This window comes from Clarias gariepinus, chromosome 5 (genome assembly GCF_024256425.1).
Source record: "Clarias gariepinus isolate MV-2021 ecotype Netherlands chromosome 5, CGAR_prim_01v2, whole genome shotgun sequence".
NCBI lineage: Eukaryota > Metazoa > Chordata > Actinopteri > Siluriformes > Clariidae > Clarias > Clarias gariepinus.
The window spans coordinates 27,294,787-27,318,440 of NC_071104.1; the positions used below are offsets into that span (position 1 = coordinate 27,294,787).

The 23,654-nt window shown below is 37.1% G+C and overlaps 1 protein-coding gene across 1 annotated transcript in view; it reads right to left on the reverse strand.

Annotated features, from left to right (window-relative positions):
- Positions 1-22,894, reverse strand: part of LOC128523953 (inactive dipeptidyl peptidase 10-like) — a 117,016-nt gene extending 94,122 nt beyond the window's left edge. Inside the window, exon 1 of the mRNA XM_053496192.1 lies at positions 22,669-22,894. Coding sequence (XP_053352167.1) covers positions 22,669-22,725 — 57 coding nt within the window. The 5' untranslated portion in view covers positions 22,726-22,894. The remainder of the gene's footprint in view (positions 1-22,668) is intronic.
- Between the last annotated feature and the right edge of the window lie 760 nt (positions 22,895-23,654).

The window sequence follows — 23,654 nt, forward strand, 5'->3', positions numbered from 1 at the left end:
GTGGGGGTAGGGATGGGCAATACAGCTGCAGCTGTTCTCGTTAACGTGAGATTGGGTCAAGTCCTGTGGGACTGGCAGCTAATTTCTCTGGGTCACAGTGATAATTGCTGAAGCACCCACTGGATTCCACACCATTAATGAAGTTATTTAAATCGTGTCGACTTTCACCATCTCCTTCCTTCAATCTTTTACTTAATTGGTGGGGAGACTTTCTAACAACAACAGCAGCAGCAAAAAAATAAAATCCTAGCATAAGGTGACCAACAGTCTCAGCTTAAAACCATTAGGAGTATTTTTCACATTTTGATTTGTGATGCTCCTGAGACACCCTTGAGCAATGCCAGACAAATTCTTCGGGGTTTTTAAGAAGAATTATACTGTGTAAAACTTCATTTGCCTAATCTTCTCATATCCATCACTCTCTAAGCAAAAACTATTTAATAAAACCATCATTAGATTTTATCTTATCTCTGCATAGACGAGAAGGGACATGGGTCAAAATACAAGGAGAACGGAAAAAAAGAGATTAGACAGGAAGCGTTATATGAGAGGCAGTGCAGGATGTCTTGGCTCCGAAGGAGGTGTAAGATAGGAGCCCAATGCAGGCTTTAGTGGGGATGGCGAGATGGAACTCGGGGATGCGTAAGTGCTTGTAAAGTAGCCTAAAATGAACTTTCCACGGTACACTGGCTCAATATAACAAGAAAAACCAAAGACCTTACTTCTTTTCCAATGTAAAATAAACATCAAACATAAACAGATCAGTTCTCCTGTCTGTTTAACAATACTTTTCTATTAATCACATTTTTTTTTTACTGTCTTTTATTTTCTCTGTTTAATGTCACTTATTATATACTACCCAGCCGAAAGAAGTTACTACCTGGATTTAACTAAGCAAACTAAATAGCTGTGTAGCCTTAGGGAAACCACTCATCAGTGCAGCTACTGTAATAAAGAATGAACTATGCAGCATTGGAAAAAGGGCATGTGGTAAGAAAGAGTTGCATCAGGGTGAGAGGAGAGGGGGATGAAGTGATGTCCCCATCATGCCTTGTGCCTACTGTACAACCCTGTGGGACCAGTGTTTAATCTGCGGTTGCTTCTCTTGATCAAGTTTAGGGTTTATCATGTTATGTGCCCAAAAATGAGGTCAGTTGATGACCTGAATATACTGAATATAGTTCAGTATTTCTAACAATGGATTTTTTCTTCCCTGATGCATGCATGGGAGTATTCCAAGATGATGATGCCAGGATTCATCTGGCTCAAATTGTAAAAGAATGGTTTAGGGAGTATGAGACACCTTTTCACACATGAATGGATTAACCTCAACCCCCTTTGAGAATCTTTGGGATGTGCTGGAGAAGGCTTTACTCAATGATATGACTTTTTTTTATCATCAATTCAATATCTTGGAGAGATCTGAGTAAGGCTTTCTGGGGGCCTATATAGAAGAGCATCCAGGTGTCGCACATTCAGTTTGATGCTTTTGCTCCTCATCTGACACAAGTAAAGGTTTTGCCAAGTTTCACCCCTACAGTATTTTGCCAAAAGTATTAAGGCAGTCTATGAAATGTATGAATAACTGATATTCAATATATAATAAATATATTGAAATTAGAAATGTATTATAACTCCTATAGCATTACTAATTAAAGAGATGTGGTAGTTAACAATGAAAAAGCGGCTATGCAGCATGGTATTCAGCTTCTGGGGCTGTTGGATAGCGGTGAAGAAAGCTATAGCAGTCAAGAACCCATCTTTCTGCACATGAAGCAATCAAGGAAGCAATCAAGCAGACATGGATTGAACAAGTTACACCAGAGTACTACAGATGTCTTTTTGATTCTATACCCAACCGAATCCAGCATGTTTTGAGTTCATACTTATTAATGATTGTTCTATAGCAATTTTATTGCATAAAATAACATATTACTCTTAATATTTTGGTGGTCATTACAACATTGAATTTCATTTTGTGTCAATATTTTTTTCCACTACTGTACAGCGTCCAGGTAAGATTATCCCATGACAAAGGGTTGCACTAGTACAAACCGTTTTCAAGAAATGCACTCAATAATGTAATTAATACTAGCGTTAGTACTCTCCGGTAATAGGTAGAGAGTTTGTAGAAAAAGTTAAAAGGTTAAAGCTGATCATCTTTAATGTAATTAGTGTTATAATTATTATTTCAGGTTAAAGCCCACGTTTTGTACATAAACATACAATGATTTGTCCATACATCTTTGTAGGATCAGTTCTCATAAGGTACTCTGCTTTTTTTGGAGTAAGCTTTGCTGTGTCGCTCGTTCGTTTGTGTTTTGTAAGGATTTAGGTGTTTGTAAGAGCATTATGGTCGTTTCTGTGTCTTTTGCATACTTTGTTTATATACAGTAAATTATTGCCTTGATTGGGTTTGTTGAGTGTTGCATATAGGCACGCCCACTCCGAGGGTAAAAAGCACTATATTTATCCAAACAGGCGCTGGCTGCTATAATGTAATCTGGCACAAAAAAAACAAAAAACAAAACACGTTCTTTCTACTTAACATTTAGATTTCATTCAAGGTGCAGGTTTAACTTCTGGCAAATAGCGAAAGACTGGCATGGTTTAATTAAATTCTGTCAAGCCAGTTTTGTGTGATGCTGTAACAAAATTGGCTGGACAGACATACACCCAAATTTGTCTGAGACTGGTTTCGGGTCCACCAATGTATGAAATGTAAAGATATCATTGAAAGAACGAGTTCTGACCAATGTACAGACAAAACCTTTTATTTGTTAATTTTTTTTAATACAGATACTGAATGAGAAATCCAAGAATCCACACTTTTTTACACATAAATGTCTAAATAGATGCCCAGAATTATGTCAGAGGGAACAGCTTTTATAGCTTACAAAAAAGCATTTTTATTATACTAAATGATCACATTATTGAGAAGTTTAGACCTGAATAAACCAAAACATATTTTACTTATGTTTACTTATCTAGGTTTACTGCTTGTCAAAGTAAATAAATAGATAGTGAGTTAAGGAAAGACAAATGTACAGTAAAGCACTACTTGTATCATTCAAGCTGACTTTGTGAGGACATGTTGTTCTCACTGATCCTCTCTCTCTCTCTTTTTCTCTCTCTCTTTCTTTTGACTTTCTTCTGTTCTCACTGCATTCCAGGAATAGATCTTTATTCCTCTACACAGGAGGAGAACTGAAAGACAATGCTGTAAGTATAGACAGGAAAAACTAGAGGAAGGACAATGGATATCTCTCTCTCTCTCTCTCTCTCGCTCTTTCTCTCTCTCTTTCTCTCTTTCAATAAGTGTGCATAAGTTTGTTTCTGCTACTCAGAAACACACTAAACTATTCAGAACAAATAAACAATACACTAGCAATGCAGGCCTTGATTATTAATCAGGCCTTATTATAGTTTACAAAAAAGCATTTTATTATACTAAATGATCACATTATTGAGAAGTTTAGACCTGAATAAACCAAAACATATTTTACTTATGTTTACTTATCTACCATTTTTGTCTCTTTATTTGCTATTTAATTAAAACCACTTCACAAATTCATCTATAGAAGGATTCATACAGAGAAACAAACAAAGAACCTCTTAAGGTGACAGATGGAGGCTTCTTTCTTAGAATGTATGCATGGCAAGAAAAAAATATTAATCTTTTCATCAAGTGCATTCTTAAGCTACCACTGAAAAACAGCTGAAAATATAAAAGATCCTTTAAAGGTTCATTTATGTAAATGTGGTAATGGCAGGACCATGAGGTCGCTTCTCTTTGTTTTCTAGAGAGAATCTCTCTGACTGCCTGCCTCTATCTCTGTCTCTCACATTCTTATTCTCTCTCAGAAAGCCTTGGCAGTCAAAACCAAAAGCCAATACATCTCATGAATTTTAATGGCAGGGAATGTGGGCAGAGCCTGTAGATACTCATCCCACCAGTAAACCACAAGTCCTGGCTCTCTCTCTGTACTCTCATTGAAATCTGACTCAGGAAATATCAATTATGTGGTAACCGATTTAACCAACGGTACACTATGATGAGTTATATGGCTAGTATGGAGACATTTTAGAGTGCTGTGCTGAAGAAACCACTTCACTTGACACTGTTGATTTGTGTATGCAAGCTTCATTCGCCTGTAACACTTCACTCATTCTGGTTAATTTAAGCCAGAAGCAAAGACTGCTCAATATGGAGTCTCTTATCTCCTCTTCTAGCCTAGTGCATCTGTCTTCTACCATCTCATTTTCCCCCTGATTGCCTAGAATCTTATCTCTTACCATGGAATTGTTTCTCCAACAGTAGGAAAAAATGATTTCTTCATATCAGACATGTCGTTCGTTTGTCTCTCATTCAAACAAATTTCTAAGTGGGCAACTTTAGTGGATGCAAATCATGTTGCACAGATAATTCTTATTTAGCCAGATAATCAAAACTGTCGAGACTGGTAAGACTTCACATAATGAGAAAATATATGCATGTATTACTATCAACACCAGTTGACTGCCATCCAGTAATATAGCGTCTGATAGGTTTACAAGAATGTGTTTGGTTTTTTGTAGAATGGTACTACTTTCATTAAAATATATGTATACATTCTTATGTTTTATTCCTAATATGAATACCAATTATTTCTCTCATTTTCAGTAAGCGCTTCTAAAAGGGTTGCAGTGGATAGAAAGCCCATCCCAGGATCATTTGGCATGACACGAGAGAAAGCTCATGATGGGAGTCTATTTTAGGGCACGGTGAACATACACACACACACACACACACACACACACCCTACTTCACACCTAGGGGTAATTTAGCAAAGCCAAACCATCTACTAGTATGTTTTGGGAGGACGGCTAAAACCAGAGGACCAGAAGGAAACCGTCACACACTCAGGAAGAGCTCAGCATTGAACCAGTGACTGTGAGAGAGCATCATTACCCACTGCACCACCATGCTGCATTAACATAAAAACAATCAACATTGGATACATGATGATGGATTAAAACCATAAAAGACTATTCAGCAACTACTTAAACTAGTTATTACAAATAATTACCATTTTGCATTGTATTTTATTCTTCCATAACAATACCCCATTCCCCTAATCTAATCCAACAATGTTCTCAAGCTTGATATTATTAATTTAAATGCTTATTTTTATCAGTTTCGTAACTGACAAGGCTTCTTCGTGTTTATTAGCCAACAAATTGCAAGCAAACCCTTTTTCTGAAAAGCATCAGGCAACAGTGAGATGTATTATGTCTATTTAACATGGTAGATTTAAGACGGTATTAAAATACGAACCAATGAATAATCACTCAAACTTATGCAGCATGGCAGCTTGGGCATGAACGCTAAAGATGACTGCTGTAAGTATTGAAATAGACTAAATATTTTCAACCTGTCAAGTACATTCAAATCAAGCACTTCTTTTTTTTTTTTACTTTTGCTTTAGGGCATTACTGCAACGTTGTAGACTCATGATGTAAACAGTGAAGCTCTGGTGCCCTCTTGTGGTAAACCACCGCTCATGCAGCATTGAAATGGTCTGACATGGACATCTAAATTTCCTTCTGTGATTAAACAGGTCTAAATCACTGCAACTATTTGTAGCGTTTATGTACCCTGTTTGCTATGCCTGTTCAATACACATTTAACTTAAGCACCAGTTCAATCAATAGGGCAAGGGCCAAATATACTAAAACTATTGATGTAGTTATAGATTTGTGGGACTTTCTGCCTTCCACATAAATGAGCCTGTCAAAACTATCATCATCACTGTGTGCGCAAGCTAACAGAGAAAAATACGGCTGCAAGGAGAGCTGCACCACTTTCGCTACTCTGTCCCTGAGCTGTCACCTACTCTCATTTCTATATTCCAGCAGATTGACTGGAAAGGTAATGTAATTTCCTGGTGAACTGACCATGACACTACTACATGTGACCATTCATTACTCTGCCAAGATGGACTGTTTCTATTATTATTATTTCACACTGACAGCCACAACTTTCTTTGCACTCAAAAGGCAGATCACTGAATGACAGACAAAAGAGCTTGGCAGTATGCCACAAGTATGCTTTAGGGCTTCATACTATTATAGATTTTGCAGTCTTACTGTATGTCTTTAAGCTCAATAATAGGAAACTACTACATCAATAGTGTTAACAACTCAATTTTATTAAATAATAGTGATATTGTATTTAGTGTGTCTTTGGTTGCAAGTCGTGGCATTTTCTTGAAGTCTCATGAAGTTCATCGAATTCCTTAGAAGATGCACAGCACGTTTTATATTTCATTTTGAGCTGTTCTACATCTCTCCAGATCTTCTATCTACTTTCTAGGCCTATTAGCCAGCTCAAGATACTTCAGAAACTCACTTATTACATTCTTTTTAATGCATGCAACAGAAGATAGCAGCAAAACCACAAGACCGTGAATTAGGTCTGAACCAATAGGCTTGCTACTGTATTGTAAGTGTCCAGAAACCACTAAAGTGAAACACACTGCTCAAGACCCCTGCAGCCGCCACATTGTTTTATTCAGAGTATGTGTAAATTCCTAAGCAATATAATCTTTTTTTCTGCCTTTAAACCCCTCTTAATTTCTGTTTCTTTGCAAAAAAAACTTTAATACTTAAAGGAACTAGCTTATGTTCTCTATCTCAAATAATTGCGCTTATATGACTTTAATTTCCTGCATTTTATTCCGTAGCATATTCAATGATCCTCTGACTGACTTGCAGAACAAAACAATGAATAATAACAAGCAAAAAAAACATTATTATATCACATGCAATTAATGACATCTCATCACCTCATTAATTAACTGGTTTATGTTTCAAATTGATGACATGTATACCTTGAAAATCAATGCAGCAGAGAATGGAACAAAGTCGAAGCCAGGTATGCTGGCAAAAAAAACTTGTGCTCTTTTATTGAGTGTTATATTTTTGGGGGAACTGGAGAGAGGTGAATTAGTGTAAATGGAGGTGAGTGTGAAGTCAGATGGCTCAGAGGCATGGGGGCAGACGGGGAAAGTCAGCACATACTGTAGTGGCCTGGTAGCAAGGCTGGGAAACAATGGCACTGAGATTCTTCCCTCCCGGAAGAGGAGCCATGGCCTATGGCCAAGAGAAAATATGTGTGGAAAAGAATGGCACCGAGTGAGCTTGAGTCACCCTTTTATCCTCTCCAGGCTCCTCATGGCAGTAAAGATAGCAGTGATGATAATTCTGTGCTAGCCCTTTGTGGTTATCCTGCCCGACAATTCAAGCATGCTGGTCTAAAATATTAGGTGTGCTGAAGTAGCGCTGTCTTTTCAGCACTTGTGGAGCACGAGTGTGAGGCCTTTACAACATACCTTGTTGTTAGGTCTATATGGTAATGTTTTAAATTGGTTTTCTAAGTTGTTCTTTTGGCTGCTCCCATGAAGGGGAGGACCATCTGATCCGCATGTTTAATTTGGCACAGGATTTTACCCCGAATACTCTTCCTGACACATTTTTATCTAGGCTTGCAACTGGCACTAAGGATGTCCTGTATCAAACTGGTTTGCTATGTACAACCCAAATTGTGAGAAAAAAGTTGGGACGTTTTTAAAATTTAAATAAAATGAAAATCCAAAAGTCTTTTAAATCACATGAGCCATTATTTGATTCACAATAGAACATAGAGAACATAACAAATGTTTAAAGTGAAATTCTTTACACTATTATGCACAAAATGAGATCATTTTAAATCCGTTTTAAATGAGCCTTGGTACATGACAGTGCCTTTAAACGATTGTCAATGACACAATCATGAGTGATGCAGTGTCGTCTGAGGGCCCGAAGACCACAGGCTTCCAACAAAGATCTTCGTCCTTGTCCCTTACACACAGAGATTTCTCCAGTTTCTCTGAATCTTTTGATGGTGTTACTCACTGTAGATGATGAGATTTGCAAAGCCTTTGTAATTTGATGTTAAGTAACGTTGTGTTTTAAGTATTCCACAATCTTTTTATGCACTTTTTCACAGATTGGAGAGCCTTTGCCCAATCTTTACTTCTGAGAGATTCTGCGTCTCAAAGACATCTTTTTTAAACTAATCATGTTACAGACCTGATGCTAGATGTTCTCCCAGCTTAATAGTTTCAAAATTTCTTGTTTTAGGCCAACTTTATTAGCTCCCATGACAACTTTTTAAGACCTCTAGCAGGCATCAATTTGGAAATGAGCTCAATATGTGGATAAAAGAGTGAAATTTCTCTGTTTAATCATTTATGTTCTATTGTAAACAAAATATTGGCTCATGTGATTTGAAAGTCTTTTAGTTTTCATTTTACTAAAATTTTAAAAACCAACCAGGATTAGGTTTTCTTTTTCATTTTTATTAATATTTTAATTTGAGAGAGGCATGACATTCTCTGTGGTGTCTCCCAAGGCTCATTAATAGGCCCACTTTTATTTTCTTTGTATATGCTACCTATGACTTAGTTTAGTCATTTAGGATAGTTTATTTAAAGGCATTAAGACGATATTCATCGCTATAGAGATGATACACAGCTATACCTATCTGTAGTGCCAGATGATGACACTAATCCAATAAGCTGACAATCTGGAACTCTTTTGTTTATTTGCTTCATTTCCATCTTTACACTGTAAAGCTCTGAGTTGCATTTAAATTTTCACTCTTACTGTGGGGGGTTTTATGTTCTGTATGCGTGTTTAGTCTATTCCAGTTTAAAGACACAGAAAAGAAATTAAAAAAGAAATTCTATTTTCGCCCACATGAGGGCTCATAAAACCTGGGTTTCTTTTTTATCTTGAGAAGAATGATTTTAAGGTGATGCGGTAACGCATGCCTCATATATTACATACGTTTGCTATTATTTCTGTTGCATAGAATAACTGTTTAATATTTAACTGTTTATTATTTAGCAATAATCATTGTTCCTGTAAGATTTACCATTCTACATATTTCATTTTCAGCCCTTATTTAAATTACCTAATCAAGCTCAACAGGTTATCTGCAATCTGTTTAAAGGCAGCTCTTTAGGATCAGGGTTTGTGATCATTCTTGCACTAATGTGCACGTGTCTCATGTTATGGTTGTTCTAGCATGCTCTGTGCTAGTTTGCCATGAGACATATTTTTTTACAACAGTATGAGTATGACAGTTTAAGTGTGTGTGTGTGTGTGTGTGTGTGTGTGTGTGCGTGTTTGTGTTGCTGCGAGGAGGTAAAATGGAGACACAATCAGTGAAGCATCACACCACTTCTAAAACCTGCTAATCCCACAAGTGGCACTGATCAACACCATTAGTTCACATCTGAGTGCACATACACACTCATGTACACACACACACACACACACTGACAGCCATACATAGAATTTTATCAGTAATGTAATACAAAACAAATCAGGGAAATATTGCACAACATACTAATATCACGACAGATTTCACATTCAGTCTGTGTGAGTTCAGTAGCAGCATTATAACCCTTAATACAATGTGGTTACAAATATACATGAACAAGTACAACATAACCTCTCCTGAGAATAATAACTCCTGTACAGGCTTTACAACAGAATATGTGTAAAGTGCTTATAGGCTTAGCTTAATAATATGTAATAGAAAGCAACTCAAAGCAAAGCCCATAGCTGCACTATAGGGAAACATACAGAAGCCTACATAACAGCTGTTAAGAAGGCCATCTCTTACCGCTGCACTCTATAACTGTAAAGCCTAGATAAAAATATATTGCTGCCGTTAACACTCATAACTGGTGACCTTCAGTGGTCTTGACGTGATCGAAAACATTCAGATGCAACCAAAGTGGCAACTGCAACATTAATCAAATTCTGGATAAACAAAGCACACAGGTGTATATCTCGTTTTCAAATAGTAATCAGAACAAAATTTTAGAAAGGTCCATGTTAAACATCCTGGGTTGAACAGATAAGTCGAGGAAAGTGCGTGTAGACAGCTTGTAGCTTAAGAGGCTCAGCCAGTGACCAGAACGTCACAGTGTCAAAATCGAACTTAACTTCTTACGAAATTACTGACGTCCAAAGCTCAGTGCCGTCATAACTGGTTCCACCCATGCCCATGTACACCTTTCCTGTTTCTTTCACTATTGTTACTGACTAATTTATAGGAGATGCAGAATATGCTTTCAAATAAATATCTGGATAATAAACTATAACAGTCTTTCATTTTATACAGTATATCATACATTTCTTTTTTGTAGAAGCCTTGATAACATTGGAAGGGACTGACGTTCAAGACTTCCCTAACTCCACCTTCACCCCTGCACTTAAAGTCTGTCAGAGTTATAGTGCATTACTGTACAACCCTCAGTACATCAGAGAGCTGCCCTTCCTCATCACACACTGCTTCTCTTCAGTTTGCCCCACCTCTTACCATCACCCCTGTTTACTCACCATGGCAACAGTTGCCCAGCTACATCCAACCCGACCACTCGCTCATGCATAATTACAGCTGTTGCGTGAGGTTGACTTTCTGGGTGTTTGTGACGAGAGTGTACAAATACTTCATTAGTCACAGCATTCTCAAAGGCACTTATAGGCCTGAGCTTCTCTCTGCCATAAGCACAGTAAAACATAACTGCCACCTGCCATGTGTGTCAGCTAACAGCAGTGCTCAGCATGAGTTCCTGCCTCAAGTTGACTGTGTGAATCTCTCTCTCTCGCTCTCCCTCTCTCTCTCACACACACACACACACAAAATATTATATAAAAGTGAACATTACTCTGTGTGTGTGTAAGAGAGGGAGAGAGAGAGAGAGAGAGAGACCTTTTCCACCTAAGCCTTTCCTTCTCCAATTCAGTGATCAACCAGAGATTCAACACTACAACACTCCGTGGTTCTCCGGATGTTTTTAGGGTTCCAAATTATAAATAACAGTTTTTTTTTTTGTCGTTGCCTTTCTAATCCGCTATTGTATGGTTCTGCCTATACCTCTAAGGGTTTTCCCTGAGGTAGGCCTAGATTTAGGCCTTTTTTCTCCTCCACTTTTCAGAGCAAAAGCTTCAGGACATTTGGAGGAATGACCTGCATATTAATCTTCTTTATTTACACATTATCTTTAATGATTTCCTGACCTTAATTTCTCATTTCAAATTCTTTCATTGAGTTATTCTGTGTCCCCCCTTAAGGGTCCATTACCCATAAAGCTGTTCAGCTACCTGCTGATTTATCCTTTGTTTTTTCTTTACCTAAGGAGAGCAATGCAGAAGTACATTAGTCCTTTAGTCAGTCCAGCTCTCTTACAGTATCTCCTCACATGTACACTCTGCTCAAATAGATCAGGTTCCGAAGTTTCAACTTCCATATTAATAATGTCATCAAATGCTATTGTGCTTATTGTTCTGTGCTATATCTTTAACCGATCGATCCAAGTTTCAGTGCAACTGCATCATAGAGCAGTGTTGCATTCTGCAAGTGCGTTTCATGTTTTCAATCTCCAACACTTCTATGCCGGATTTCTCATTAATAAGAGATTGAATGTTGTTGAAAAAGGTAAGGAAGGTTTTTTTTCTGTTAAAAAAAAAGGAGCTACAGCAAATCTTAGCATTATCTCTCATTTTTGAGGTTAGTGATTCTTCTTCTTTTTTTATTTGAATACCACTGTACAATAAAAAAAAAATCATACAACAAAATGTTTAAATTAAGTGTAAAAATTTCCACTCACTAAAACATGAAAGTTGAACAAAAATAAATAATGGTTATAATAGTAAAAACTAGTATTTTTAGGTTTAACTAATTAAAATTAAGTAGAATTAATTCGACTTAAGTAGATTACAAACTTCATTTTTTTGGAACACAAGGCTACACAAGGGCACAAGGGGATTCATTGATATAAGAACTAGTTTACAACTGCGAATGCTATTTTGAAATAATAAAACATACAGGATCAACTGACAGTTACCAACAGAATCACAAATACTGCAATAAGATAATATTTAATGTGTTGTTAGGGGTCGAATCTAATTGTCTTACCAATACACACTTTTATGTGCTAGTTTCCAGCAGTAAAACAAATCTTTAAATAGTTACACAATCAGCTACTTGGAGCATGCCCCTGACACTTTAGCTCATAACCTACTGTTGTCTAAACTATAGTATAGCTTTTTTAAGCAGTTAGTAATGAGAGACTTATCCTTATTTGAGGATAATGTAATGTAGATGTTGATGTTCTTCCATCAAAGGGCTGATACAGTGGACCATCCAATCCATACAACAATTGGCACAGGTTTTACACTAGATGCCCTTCCTGATGCATCCTTCCCAATTCCTTCAGGCTTGGGACAGGCACTGCATCCAGGGGCTGGGTTTGGGCATCAACTGGACATCAAACCCGAGCTTTCCGCATCACAGGCGATAAACCTACCACTAAGATAACAATGCCTATACTGTACAAGGTGAAAAGTAACTAGGCATAAAAAATTGGTGATAAAAGTCCATACTTCTAATACAAATTTATTAAAACAAATTGTACATGTACTTTATTACATAGAAAAATGAAGGCAATTTTTTAAATTTCGACATAGGCATTGCTGGCGTCAAGCAGTTTCCACAAACAGCCAGGGATGAAACGCACAGTATTCTGAAGGAAATCATTTGGGATATTGCTTAGAACCGCCTGAATCTGTGATCCTTCACATCCATCCGGTGTGTAAGGCTTTGACCTGTAAACCTCCTTTGCGTAGCCCCACAGGAAAAAATCACATGGAGTGAAAGCTGGACTTCTTTCTGATTCCATTCATGAGGTCTGCATCCTGGAAAATGCTGGTCTAACCACACATGCACAGTAAGAGTGAACATGGTGGTGCTCCATTGGGTGATACTACAAGTTCTTTAGACATTAAATATTGACTAGTTAATTTTCATCCACCCTGTAATCTTTTATATTTGTCAATATGCTACAAAGGAAGGGCAAAGAATAATAATAAAAAAAAGATTTCCTGTTGTTACATGCCATGTTCTTTGTTCACGTTCATGGCTATGACAGAATGTCTCAGCCTCTCTAAAGAGTGCTCGAAGTCTGCCTTTTGAGGTTACCCCAGAGTGGCAAAGTAAAGAAACCTACATGATGGTAGACTTAACCTTTTTACTTTCTAAAAGCATAAAAGCATAGAGTGTGATCTATATGTTGATGCAGTGTCATTTTGATTTTGATTAATGCCTAATCTTAATATAAACAGTACTGTTGGAAATGGGAATAGCGGTTACTTCAGATTACCCTTATATAATATTGCTAAGGGAAACAGAACCACATAGCCATTTTGAATTTGTTCTACTAAGAGGAAAAACAGGCAGATAAGAGGAAAAACACAAATCACTATATAATACAAACATGGCATTGGTTCAAGACCAGCTGGTAAATAGGGAGGAAGCACAGGGGTTGCTGAGGAGGGACAGATGGCTACCCTTAATGTGCATATACAAATACTACTTTTTATACACGACGTTATACCATCTCAAAAACATAAACTCCTAGTTGCATTGATTTCTGAGAGGTTTAGCAATTTTATCTTTCTTTGGCAAGAACGAAGAGTTCTTTGATCTCTAATTGGGTGAATCAGTGCTTTGAATTTGCATTCATCATGGTCAAGACCACGCTTACTTTGATTTGGAATTCTTTTTTTTTTCCCTCTTATTTTTAAGCTTTAATAGAATTCATTATAATGTCATATTTCCATATTCAATTAATTATAATATCAAACTTTTCAAAGCATGTACAATCTGAAAGCAAGCGTTTAAATACATGGACAAGGTGTCCTAGCTAAGGGACATATTAGAGCATTAGAGACATATTTTGAATCACAAAAATGCAGTTCATTATCAGAAGATATTCAGTAAGATAGTTTAGTCAGCATTTAATTCCAGCACAGTGTGAAGTTGTGAATACATAGAGAACTGCTAAAGGGTTAGATTGTATTCACATCAAAGGTGTGGAGTCAGGCATTGATTTAAGTCATTTTTAAATATCTCACTAGTAAATCAGTTTGCCAAGGACTCAAACACAATGTGTTTATAGACAATAATTTTAAACGAGATTTTTTGCTAATAAATTCCATATAAAATTCTATTGTTTTTCAGTATGTAGTGTTAAAAAAATAATAATAATCAAGACATACACACTCACTCAGTCTTTATCCTGCTTATTAGTATAGGGATGCAGGAGACCTGGAGCTTATTCTAGGAGACTCTGGGCACTGGACAAGGTGCTCCCTGGATGGGGTGCCAATCCATCATAGGGCAGTAGCACTTACATACTTAATCACTATGGGGAAATGCCATTTAACCTACTCGACACTTCTTTGGACAATCCAACAAGCACAGGGAGAACATGCACACAGACATGATGGGGGACTCAAACACTCGACGCTGGAGGTGTGCAGCCACAGTGCAGACATTGAAAAAACACACTGAAAAGGAAAATCAAAACACACATGGAAAAAAAAAATAAAAAACACACGCCAAAAAGAAAATCACACACTTTATCATATTTTATTTAGCTTTGATGTGTAAAGCATTTAAGCTTAAGTTCAGACTTTATTTGTCACATATAAATAACTGCACAGTGAAATTATTTTATTGTTCGCATATCCCAGCCTTGTTAGCAGGCTGGGGTCAGAGCAGGGTCCGCTGTTTTACAACACCCCTGGAGCACACAGGGTTAAGGGCCTTACTCAAGGGCCCAAGAGTGGCAACCTAGAAGATCTGGGGCCCGAATCTCAAACGTTCCGAACAATAACTCAGAGCCTTAACACTCTTAGCCACCACCGCCCCAACTTAGCATTTAACATTTTATATATATGCTTGTACCATTCAGCAGACTTTATTGTATTGCCACATAATACTTTTAAGTCTAGACCTGAGCAACTGAAGCAACCCCAGAGCACAACACTGTTTCCAGAGGTTTGTACAGATAGGTGCATTACTTCATGCACTTCCTTTCTTACCCTGACAAGCCCATCACTTTGAAATATGGTCAATCTGGACCCAAAAATGGTGATCAAACATACTCAAAAAAATATATAATATAAGTAAATATACTTATTATTATATTCTATAATTTACTTTAATCATAGTATACTCAAAAAAATAATAATTAATTGATAGTGAACCATGTACTCATGCACTCACTTGTACTCCATGTACTTATGGACATTGTTATTCTTCTAATACTTTAATAGAAAAAAGTCTTACTGATAACAGTTTACTAGACCACAAGTTAAACAAAAGGTTTAGCCATGCATTCATCTTCTCCCTTGTGTTCCACATTGCTTCTGTTGTTAGGTGTGTCCCATTTCAGGGGCCGAAGATTATGCAGTTTCTGCTGAATGCGTGATCATAGAGGCTGAACTGACGCTCTGGTCCACAGAACTGCTATTGGTTAATGCTGTGTAACACTTAACCTGGTTTTATGAAAACCTGTCTGTCATGGAGTCCATTTCACATAAATATCTTTATTTATCATTATTTTTCGAAAGTTTTTATTATTATTATTATATTATATTTATAATTTTTTAAATATATATTTATCTTTAATATCCTTGGTTCTGGTTGGGCCATGAAGAATACACAACTACACCATTCATATTTAGGGGAAAGGCCACATTTGAAGAAGCATTCAAAATGTGAAAGCCTTACTCACAAAGCTATAAAATAATAAGGATTCAAATGTGATCAAGCATTTTTGTTATCATCATTGAGGAAGTGTTTATCATAGTATATATCGCTATCGTTGTATCACCCAGTCCTATAAATATTTACAAAAAATGTTTATTAACTTATACAGGCATATACTGTAGATGCTAAATCTAAAAGACTTCAATTTTAAAGTCAGACACACTGATTATGCAATGAATGACTGTAATCCACAGGGTTTTAGCATGACCAGTAATAAAAAAAGTGCTCCCTTTATTTTGAAATTAGTTTGAGTTAAAGTCCTGTAACTTTATTCAGTTTTGGAGAAAATGTAAAATATATTTAATAATCCATGTTTTTTTATAAACAAAACATTGAATTTATCAGTTACAGTTTTTATTAAAAAAATAAAATAAAAAACCTGAATCTGCAGGTCAGACTTTTTAATAAGGAACTTGTTATCGTCCAAGAAAATTGCAATGTATGCATGGAGAAATTTGCAAAACCAAACTCAGAATTAGATTTCACTATAACAGAAGACATTTAGTCAATGTCAGGTGTCAGAGATGGTTGAAGTTGCAGGTAATTCTTTCATTAAAGATGGAAAATAGTTAATAGATCAACAAAAAAAAGCTAAAACACTTGTTTACTTGTAGTTTAAAAAATTTAAAAAGGCTAAAAAAAAAACCCACCTTGGGAATAAACAGAAAAACAATAAGGGTGTGGATGACTAAAACGATTAGAAATCAGATGAGTGTGTTGCATTGGAAATTAGATGAGGTTTTTTTTCTGGAATCAAGATGTTAAGTCCTCTGATTAGAAGTCAGGATAATGCGTACATAGCTAAATGTGGTGCTGGCAAGACTCGTCATTATTGATATTGTGGTTGCTGATGGAAGCAAGATAAAGTAAAAAAAAAAAAATCAGTTGATGGGTTTTGCTTAAAAAAACATTACTGAAATATACTAGTAAAGTAACTTTATAAAGCATTTTAAGGTAAAATGGGTAAAAAACAAACATTTTTTAGTAGTCAAACCAAATACTCGAGCTGAAACATGGCATTCTGGGATTTAACAGCTATCCATGTTGGTGATGTCTATGGATTGTTAGCATCAGGCAATTAAAAAAAATCAATGATTCAAAAATATGCAGACCTCAGAATGGAACAAAAGCATACATCCATGAGGTAAGACAGATGATGGGAGTGTAACTACAACTACTTCTGCTTACTTAGGAATTTCTATTAATCTTTTAATGAGATGTGAACATAGTCATTGACATAATGTACCACTCTCTCTCTGTGAGCTGAGCACAGCATAGTGAACTAGTTATGTTCTTTATCTGCAGGCCAAAAAACATTTCCATACCATCCTAGGGGACAACACCACAACCATTACTCAACTATTGCACAAGGGGGTCCTCAAGTCTCTGTTCACAGTCCATTGCCTTTTATAATTTAGATTTTGCCTTTTTTTAGCCACTTTACACAAGGCGTTAATCTTAACTTTCCCTGAACTTTTGTTGACAATCAGACTTAAATTAAATATTAGTTAATACCTGCAACTGGCCTATACTGTTGCCTGTCTACGGAATATATGATTTGGACAACAAAAACTCACAAACTTGAGTGATAAGACCAGATCTTAACACTGTAGCTCAAAAGCAATTCTTGGAAAAATAAATATATAATCCTTTACATTGATAACAGGCCTACTGTATTTTCAAGCATTTTCTGGTCACAACCTCTGAGTCATTCTAGAGCATACTCTCTCCTTTGACTACCATATCAGCTCTGTAGTGAAAAAGCTCTTTTTTCATTTTTAGAACATTGAGAAACTAAGTCCTTGTCTTTCGCACTTTGATGTACCCTTCACTCATGCATTTGTCTCTGTCCACTTGGATCATTGCAGTTTTGTCTACAGACTTTTATATTTCTATTTGTTTGTCGATGTGCATGCTGCACAAAATTTGCAGCATGCACATCGACAAACAAATAGAAATATAAAAGTCTGTAGACAAAACTGCAACAATCCAAGTGGATAGAGACAAATGTGCAGCACAATTTTGTGCAGCATGCACATCGACAAACAAAAAAAAACAGGCAAGACAATAGTAGTCTCCCAGTGAATGTAAAAAAAAAGTGTTTTGAAAACAAAAACTATCAAACCACTATCTGTTCTGTATCTCTCCTAAGGCTCCAAATTCACAAAGATTTAGCTGCCCAGCTCCTCACAAATACTTGATCTCTGTCCAATTTTTCATCAATATTTAAGAACCTGGCTTCCCATAAAGCAAAATACTGTAACTTATTGAATATTTTCCTTACTCACAACACAAATGCTGCTTCCTTTTTTATGTACCTGGCCTTTCCAATCTCCGCATTTAAATCCACCTTGCTCACTATTCTTGCATCTAAAACAAATATTTACCCTTGACTTCACTTGAGCAGTTCCCCAACCCTCAATCAACAAACCAGACTTATCCATGTTTGTTAATCTGGATCTTCTCACTAGTATGTCTTAGTGATTTTATAATTGTTCTAAAGCATCTTTGGGCTATTTTAAAGCTCTATAATTATCTTCTATAATTACTTAACAAGCAGCAACAAAAGCATTAAATGCAGTAATGTGATTGCTGCATCAAAAACAAGTTCATACTGCATTAACCAAATATGAGTCTCTGAAAATAAGTGTTCAACTACAATGTAGACAGTACACACGCCCAAACCCCAGAATTAAGCAGGGTGAAAACAGAAATATGCAAGCATCCTGTATAGTATTTTAGTATTTTCTATGTGGTGATTATCCTTTATTTAACTGAATCCAGTAACACATATAACCCCCAATACCCCCCCCCCCCCCCAAAAAAAAAAAAAAAAAAAACCCGAAATAAGAAAAACTAAAACTTTTTAGTAATTATGAACCAGTTTCACTTGGGCTTCAAAAAGCTGGATGTATATCTCTAAACTCTGTGTGACATCCTCTTTTTGCTGCTTGTAATCTTGTAGCAAACGATCTTTAATCAAGTTCCAGTCTATTTTATTTATTTTTTTATTAGCCCTCTTATCATTAAATCCTCCTGCACTCACTTACTAACTCTGATTTTTATCTTTCCTCTGGCAAAGGGGATGTTCAGAGATGCTCCCCAAAGCAACCAAAATACTTGCTCCAGTGCTCCAACTGATTTTAATCCGTCCATATCATAGCATCCTTATCCCCACAGGAAATTACTGCATGTGTCCTATAAACATAGGGAAATTGTAGAGTTGAAGACACCCCAGTGGTGTGTAGCATGAGTTATGATGACAGTTTGGAGTACAGATTTGTCACTTTGCTGCCCATACTAACCTTTTATCTGATGGTGTTGAAACATATATGCCCCAAAACACTTTTTTTACATTCACTGTGAGACTACTATTGTCTTGCCTGTTTTTCTGGCCTTTTCGGATAATACAACAAAACTTTGAAAGAAGCACAAAATTCGCAGCATGCACATCAACAAACAAATAGAAACATAAAAGTCTGTATTTGACGTCAAAGGAGAGAACCAAATGCACCATTCATAGAGAAAAAAGATCTGAACTTTGCATTCCGTTTCAGAAAATATACAACAGCATGGAGATGGAAAACCATCTTTCTTTCCTTGCTTCTTTTTGCTTTATTTTTCTCTAAGTGCTCAGCAAATGCTTTTTTCTTATAACAGATTCCTCAAACTGATAGACAGTTCTAAGTAGCATGCTTAGTTCACCACAACTGAAACTAATCTCTGATTTGTGGACCACTCAAAGATGCTGCATGTCTCTAATATACTGCCTGCCACACCATATACTGTACATGTTTCCCAGTCATGCAATAAACCTTGTGCTGGCAAAAAAAAAAAAGGTTTTGTTAAAGGACTGCCATGAAAAGTGTGTTTTAGTCCAAAGTTTGTTTTAATAATTTCTGGAGAACCAGGTCGTATTCTTTTAAATGGCTCTAATAAGTAAAATGCCTACTGTGTGGTTGCTTCTGGGTTATTAGATTGGGACTTTGGGCTTTATGTCAGGGCTATGGTGTGAACATTTCACTGTTTAAAAATGAGCCTGGTGGCAATGTCCAGAAAGAAAATATCCACTGTACTGTACTTGATCAAGACAGAAAACAGATGTCTCTATAGTCTATAGTTCTCTACACCATTTGATTACTCGATGTTTAGTGCTTATTACACCTTATACTGTATATATACAAATAGGAAACAAATAGTCATAATAATGGCAACCAATTTTGTTCATACATTAAATGGTATCATAAAACTACTGTATGAGTGTCTATTTAAAAAAAAAAATCCAAAACATAAATGAAACTACAGTACATTATATGTACTTATTCTTGACATTTTGTCTTTAAGATACACCAAAACTAAATAGCAACATAGAGCAACGGATCTAGCTAAAATATCAAATAATTCATCACCTTCTCTTTGAACCGAACTGGATGATACTAAAGAATTACCTATTTTCATTAGATTACTGACTACTGGTTTTAATCTGTACTGATCTATAATGAGCATAAAGTGAGTAAAATAACTACAAGCAAAGCAGAATGGCAGGATCATTTGCTTGTTCTAAAATCACAGACTGTAACTTTAAGTCAGCCAAGTCTAAACATTATTAGCAGAAGGCTGTGGCAAATTGTGGAATGGTGTGAAGAGAAAGTCGGGTAGAAGCCAAAAACCACAAATACTAATAGCCATGTACTCTTCTGGGGAAAATATGTGAAAATACGTGATAAAGAACTTGTTATGCTTTGATGCTTTATAAAGTTGGCGAGTGTATTTTGTGTGTGTCTGTGTGTGTGTGTGTGCATGTAGACAAAAAAATGTGTTATTGAGCATAAAAGGCCTCAATGAGAATCACACACTAATGGTGTAACAGCATTGATGGAAACTTATTTGCTGCTTCAAAAATGATCTCCCACATCTTTTGTGTGTAAGTAGCCTACTTTTTGGTATTATTCCACTTACGGATGAGCCCTTGGTAGATTCATAAATGTGTAAACAATGGCAGCGTAGCCCAGATCAATGGGCGTAATGTAATACTGCAATCTTCTCTGCAGCTCAAGGCTTTTCTCACACTTTCTCACAGTTCTCAGTTCTTAGGCAACGGCAACAGAATTTTATGTCATGTTGCTCATGGACCTGGAACCACCTTCTACATTATTACTAAAGGTTTAAATAAACGAATGAGCAAAATATTTTTGGAACCATAAAAAAATCATTCATTCATTTATAATTGTCTGTTTAAAAGTAGCACCAGATCACAATCCTAAAATGCAGTTCACTTCTTTATTTGATATTCTTTCTTTGCCCTACCATAATTTCAGTATTCACATAGGATCTTGCACTTGATTTGTGCCAATTAGTGTGTTTGTGAATGCTTCCATAACCAGTGGGTGTGAATCCTACGTATCCTGATTTCTGTTTTGAGATTACAGAACATATTAATATAGTTTGCCAGGATTTGTGTGTTTGTGTGTGTGTGTGTGTGTGTGTGTGTGTGTGTGTGTGTGTGAATAAGACAGGATGCTTAGTCGCCGGCTGATGATAAATCCTTTGCTCACTGTAATTGGACTGAACTCTTCATTGATTGACCTCCTGTCACAGCTGACCTTTGCATTCACCCAACAGGCATGCTCAGATCAGCAGGCACAAGACCTAACAGGTCTAATAAAGCTGACCATGCTGTGTGCCTGCTGCAATCAGGAGACATGCTCATCAGTTGAAGAAGGCACTCAGCTCTCTGAACAGCGGGCGGATTGAACATCGGCTCATCCGTCGAACATCTCTAGATCTCGGGTTTAGTCATATGGTTAATGAGCACAGAGAGGATGAAGGAGAGGATGAATATCCACGATAACAACCCACTAGGTCCAATAGTAATACAGTCATTTAATAGTAATACAGTAATTTCGTTCAATTGCACACACTTCAAATCAACACAGCCTCTTGACATGAGTTAAAGTAAACCTTCACCGTTCAACATCCCATGCAGATGGACCTGCCTTGCTCATGCTTGCCATGGTTGTGCATTTCAACACAAATTAATGTCAGACTGCAATGAAAATTTAGAGTCACCGAGTATTGACTGACATGCAGTACAGAGCTCATAACGCTCTCTCATCTCTCATTGTCAGATTAAAACCCCAGCAGCAAGTGGAACACCACCACCTCTGTCTACACTGCCATTTTTTTTAATTTTTTTTTTACATAATCCACTAGTTACTGTACATATGTATTTAAAAAAGAGGGGGGGGGGATTGCAATATACCGCGTGGATGCTGAAAGACTGATAGTTCATTGTCAGCTGTTGAAATGAGGGCTGGTTGTGCAAAGTTATCAGCAGAGGCTCTCCGCAGTGTTAATGCACCTCACTAATCCTTTAGATATGAAATAGCGCGCCCAACACACACGCGCGCACACACACACGCGCGCGCTATGTCTACGCATTGCAAAGGGAGTGATACGCGCTCGCGCTCTCCTCGATGCTGCATTCGACGTGCATTGAATTCCAACAGCTCCAAATACGCTTCCTAAACATTGCTCCACTTTGCCCAAGCATTCACTTTTAATACAGCTCCTTGTAGCGTGGTTATTTAATAAAGCAACACACACGCATGCCAATATAACCATGCATTTTATTTATTTATTTATTTATTTTTAAAATAAAACGCCCGGAACCTGGTGTAAATCCGGTTTAATGGAAAGTGCTCAGCTTTCCTTGACTAGAATTAAGGGACAGAATAACGGCTGCGATATTCAGCGGTGTGGATCAGGCAAAAGGCGCGGTGGTGGAGATCCTCTGCGCAAAACTATTCATCATCACTCTCAGCATCCTCCTCATCATTATCAACTGCCAACTTTGGAGCGGTGAGTCGCCAAACTTCATCACCGGATCACCACCGCAGCCACGGCTGAGCAATCAGCCGTGCAGAAAGAGAAAGACAACACCAAAGTCTTACCTTTATGGTTTTGGATGATTGACACTTCACTTGGGAAACGGTGGCTGTTTGGTTCATGTTTGCGTTCAAAGCTCGATCCGAAAGACGCAGTCTGAGCCGGACTTTCAGCCAGCCGAAAAAAATCACTAATCCACTCAGTCCACAAGTAGCAGCAAATAAATCATGTGCAGCAACAGCAGCCTCTCCTCCTGTGTTCTCCTGCGATCCGGCGGTAGTGCGTGGAGAATCAGATGCGTAATGTGCTCAGCTGGATCTCTGCTCCACTCTCCCCACTATCTCCCCTCTGTTTCTCTCTCTCACACACACACACACACACATATATATATATAAGCGCACCTGTAGGGCACAGCCCAGCAACACACCATTTATCTAAGCATCATGATCTTTAAGTTTGCTTTCACAATGTAAGAATGCACATCAAATGGTGTACAGGTTTGGAACAGATTTCCTCCAGGGTATACATTTTTAAATCAATAATAATCACCTGTCACTGTCATTCAGTCTACTAAAAACTGACTCCTTCTGAGATTAAACTAATGCACCTAAATAAACCTTTTTTTTTTATCCTGAACCATATCAAGCTGAGGTCTGTTTATGCGGACTGTGTAAACACAGATGCACACACTCACCGTCTATGTTGTCACACTGCAAAATCACTAGTCCTGAACAAGAACACCCACACTGTTTACTGAAGTGAACCAAATGAACACCAAACCAGTTAATTCAACAGAGGGGCTTTGCTGTATACATGCTACGAGATCATTTTTAACACCAGAGACAGCTCTGTACTTGCTGTTTGAAATAAAACACAGCACAGTTCCGAATGACTGCTATACAACAAAGCTAATGGGGACCAAAGTGATTTGAGAGATGATAGCAACATGCAGAAGAAGCCCCGCATCCGAGGCTCTATACGGTGGGTGGCTTTGAGCGGTGGATCAGGTCCAGCTATGAACACTCAGCTAGAGAGACATGTTAGCTCTAAA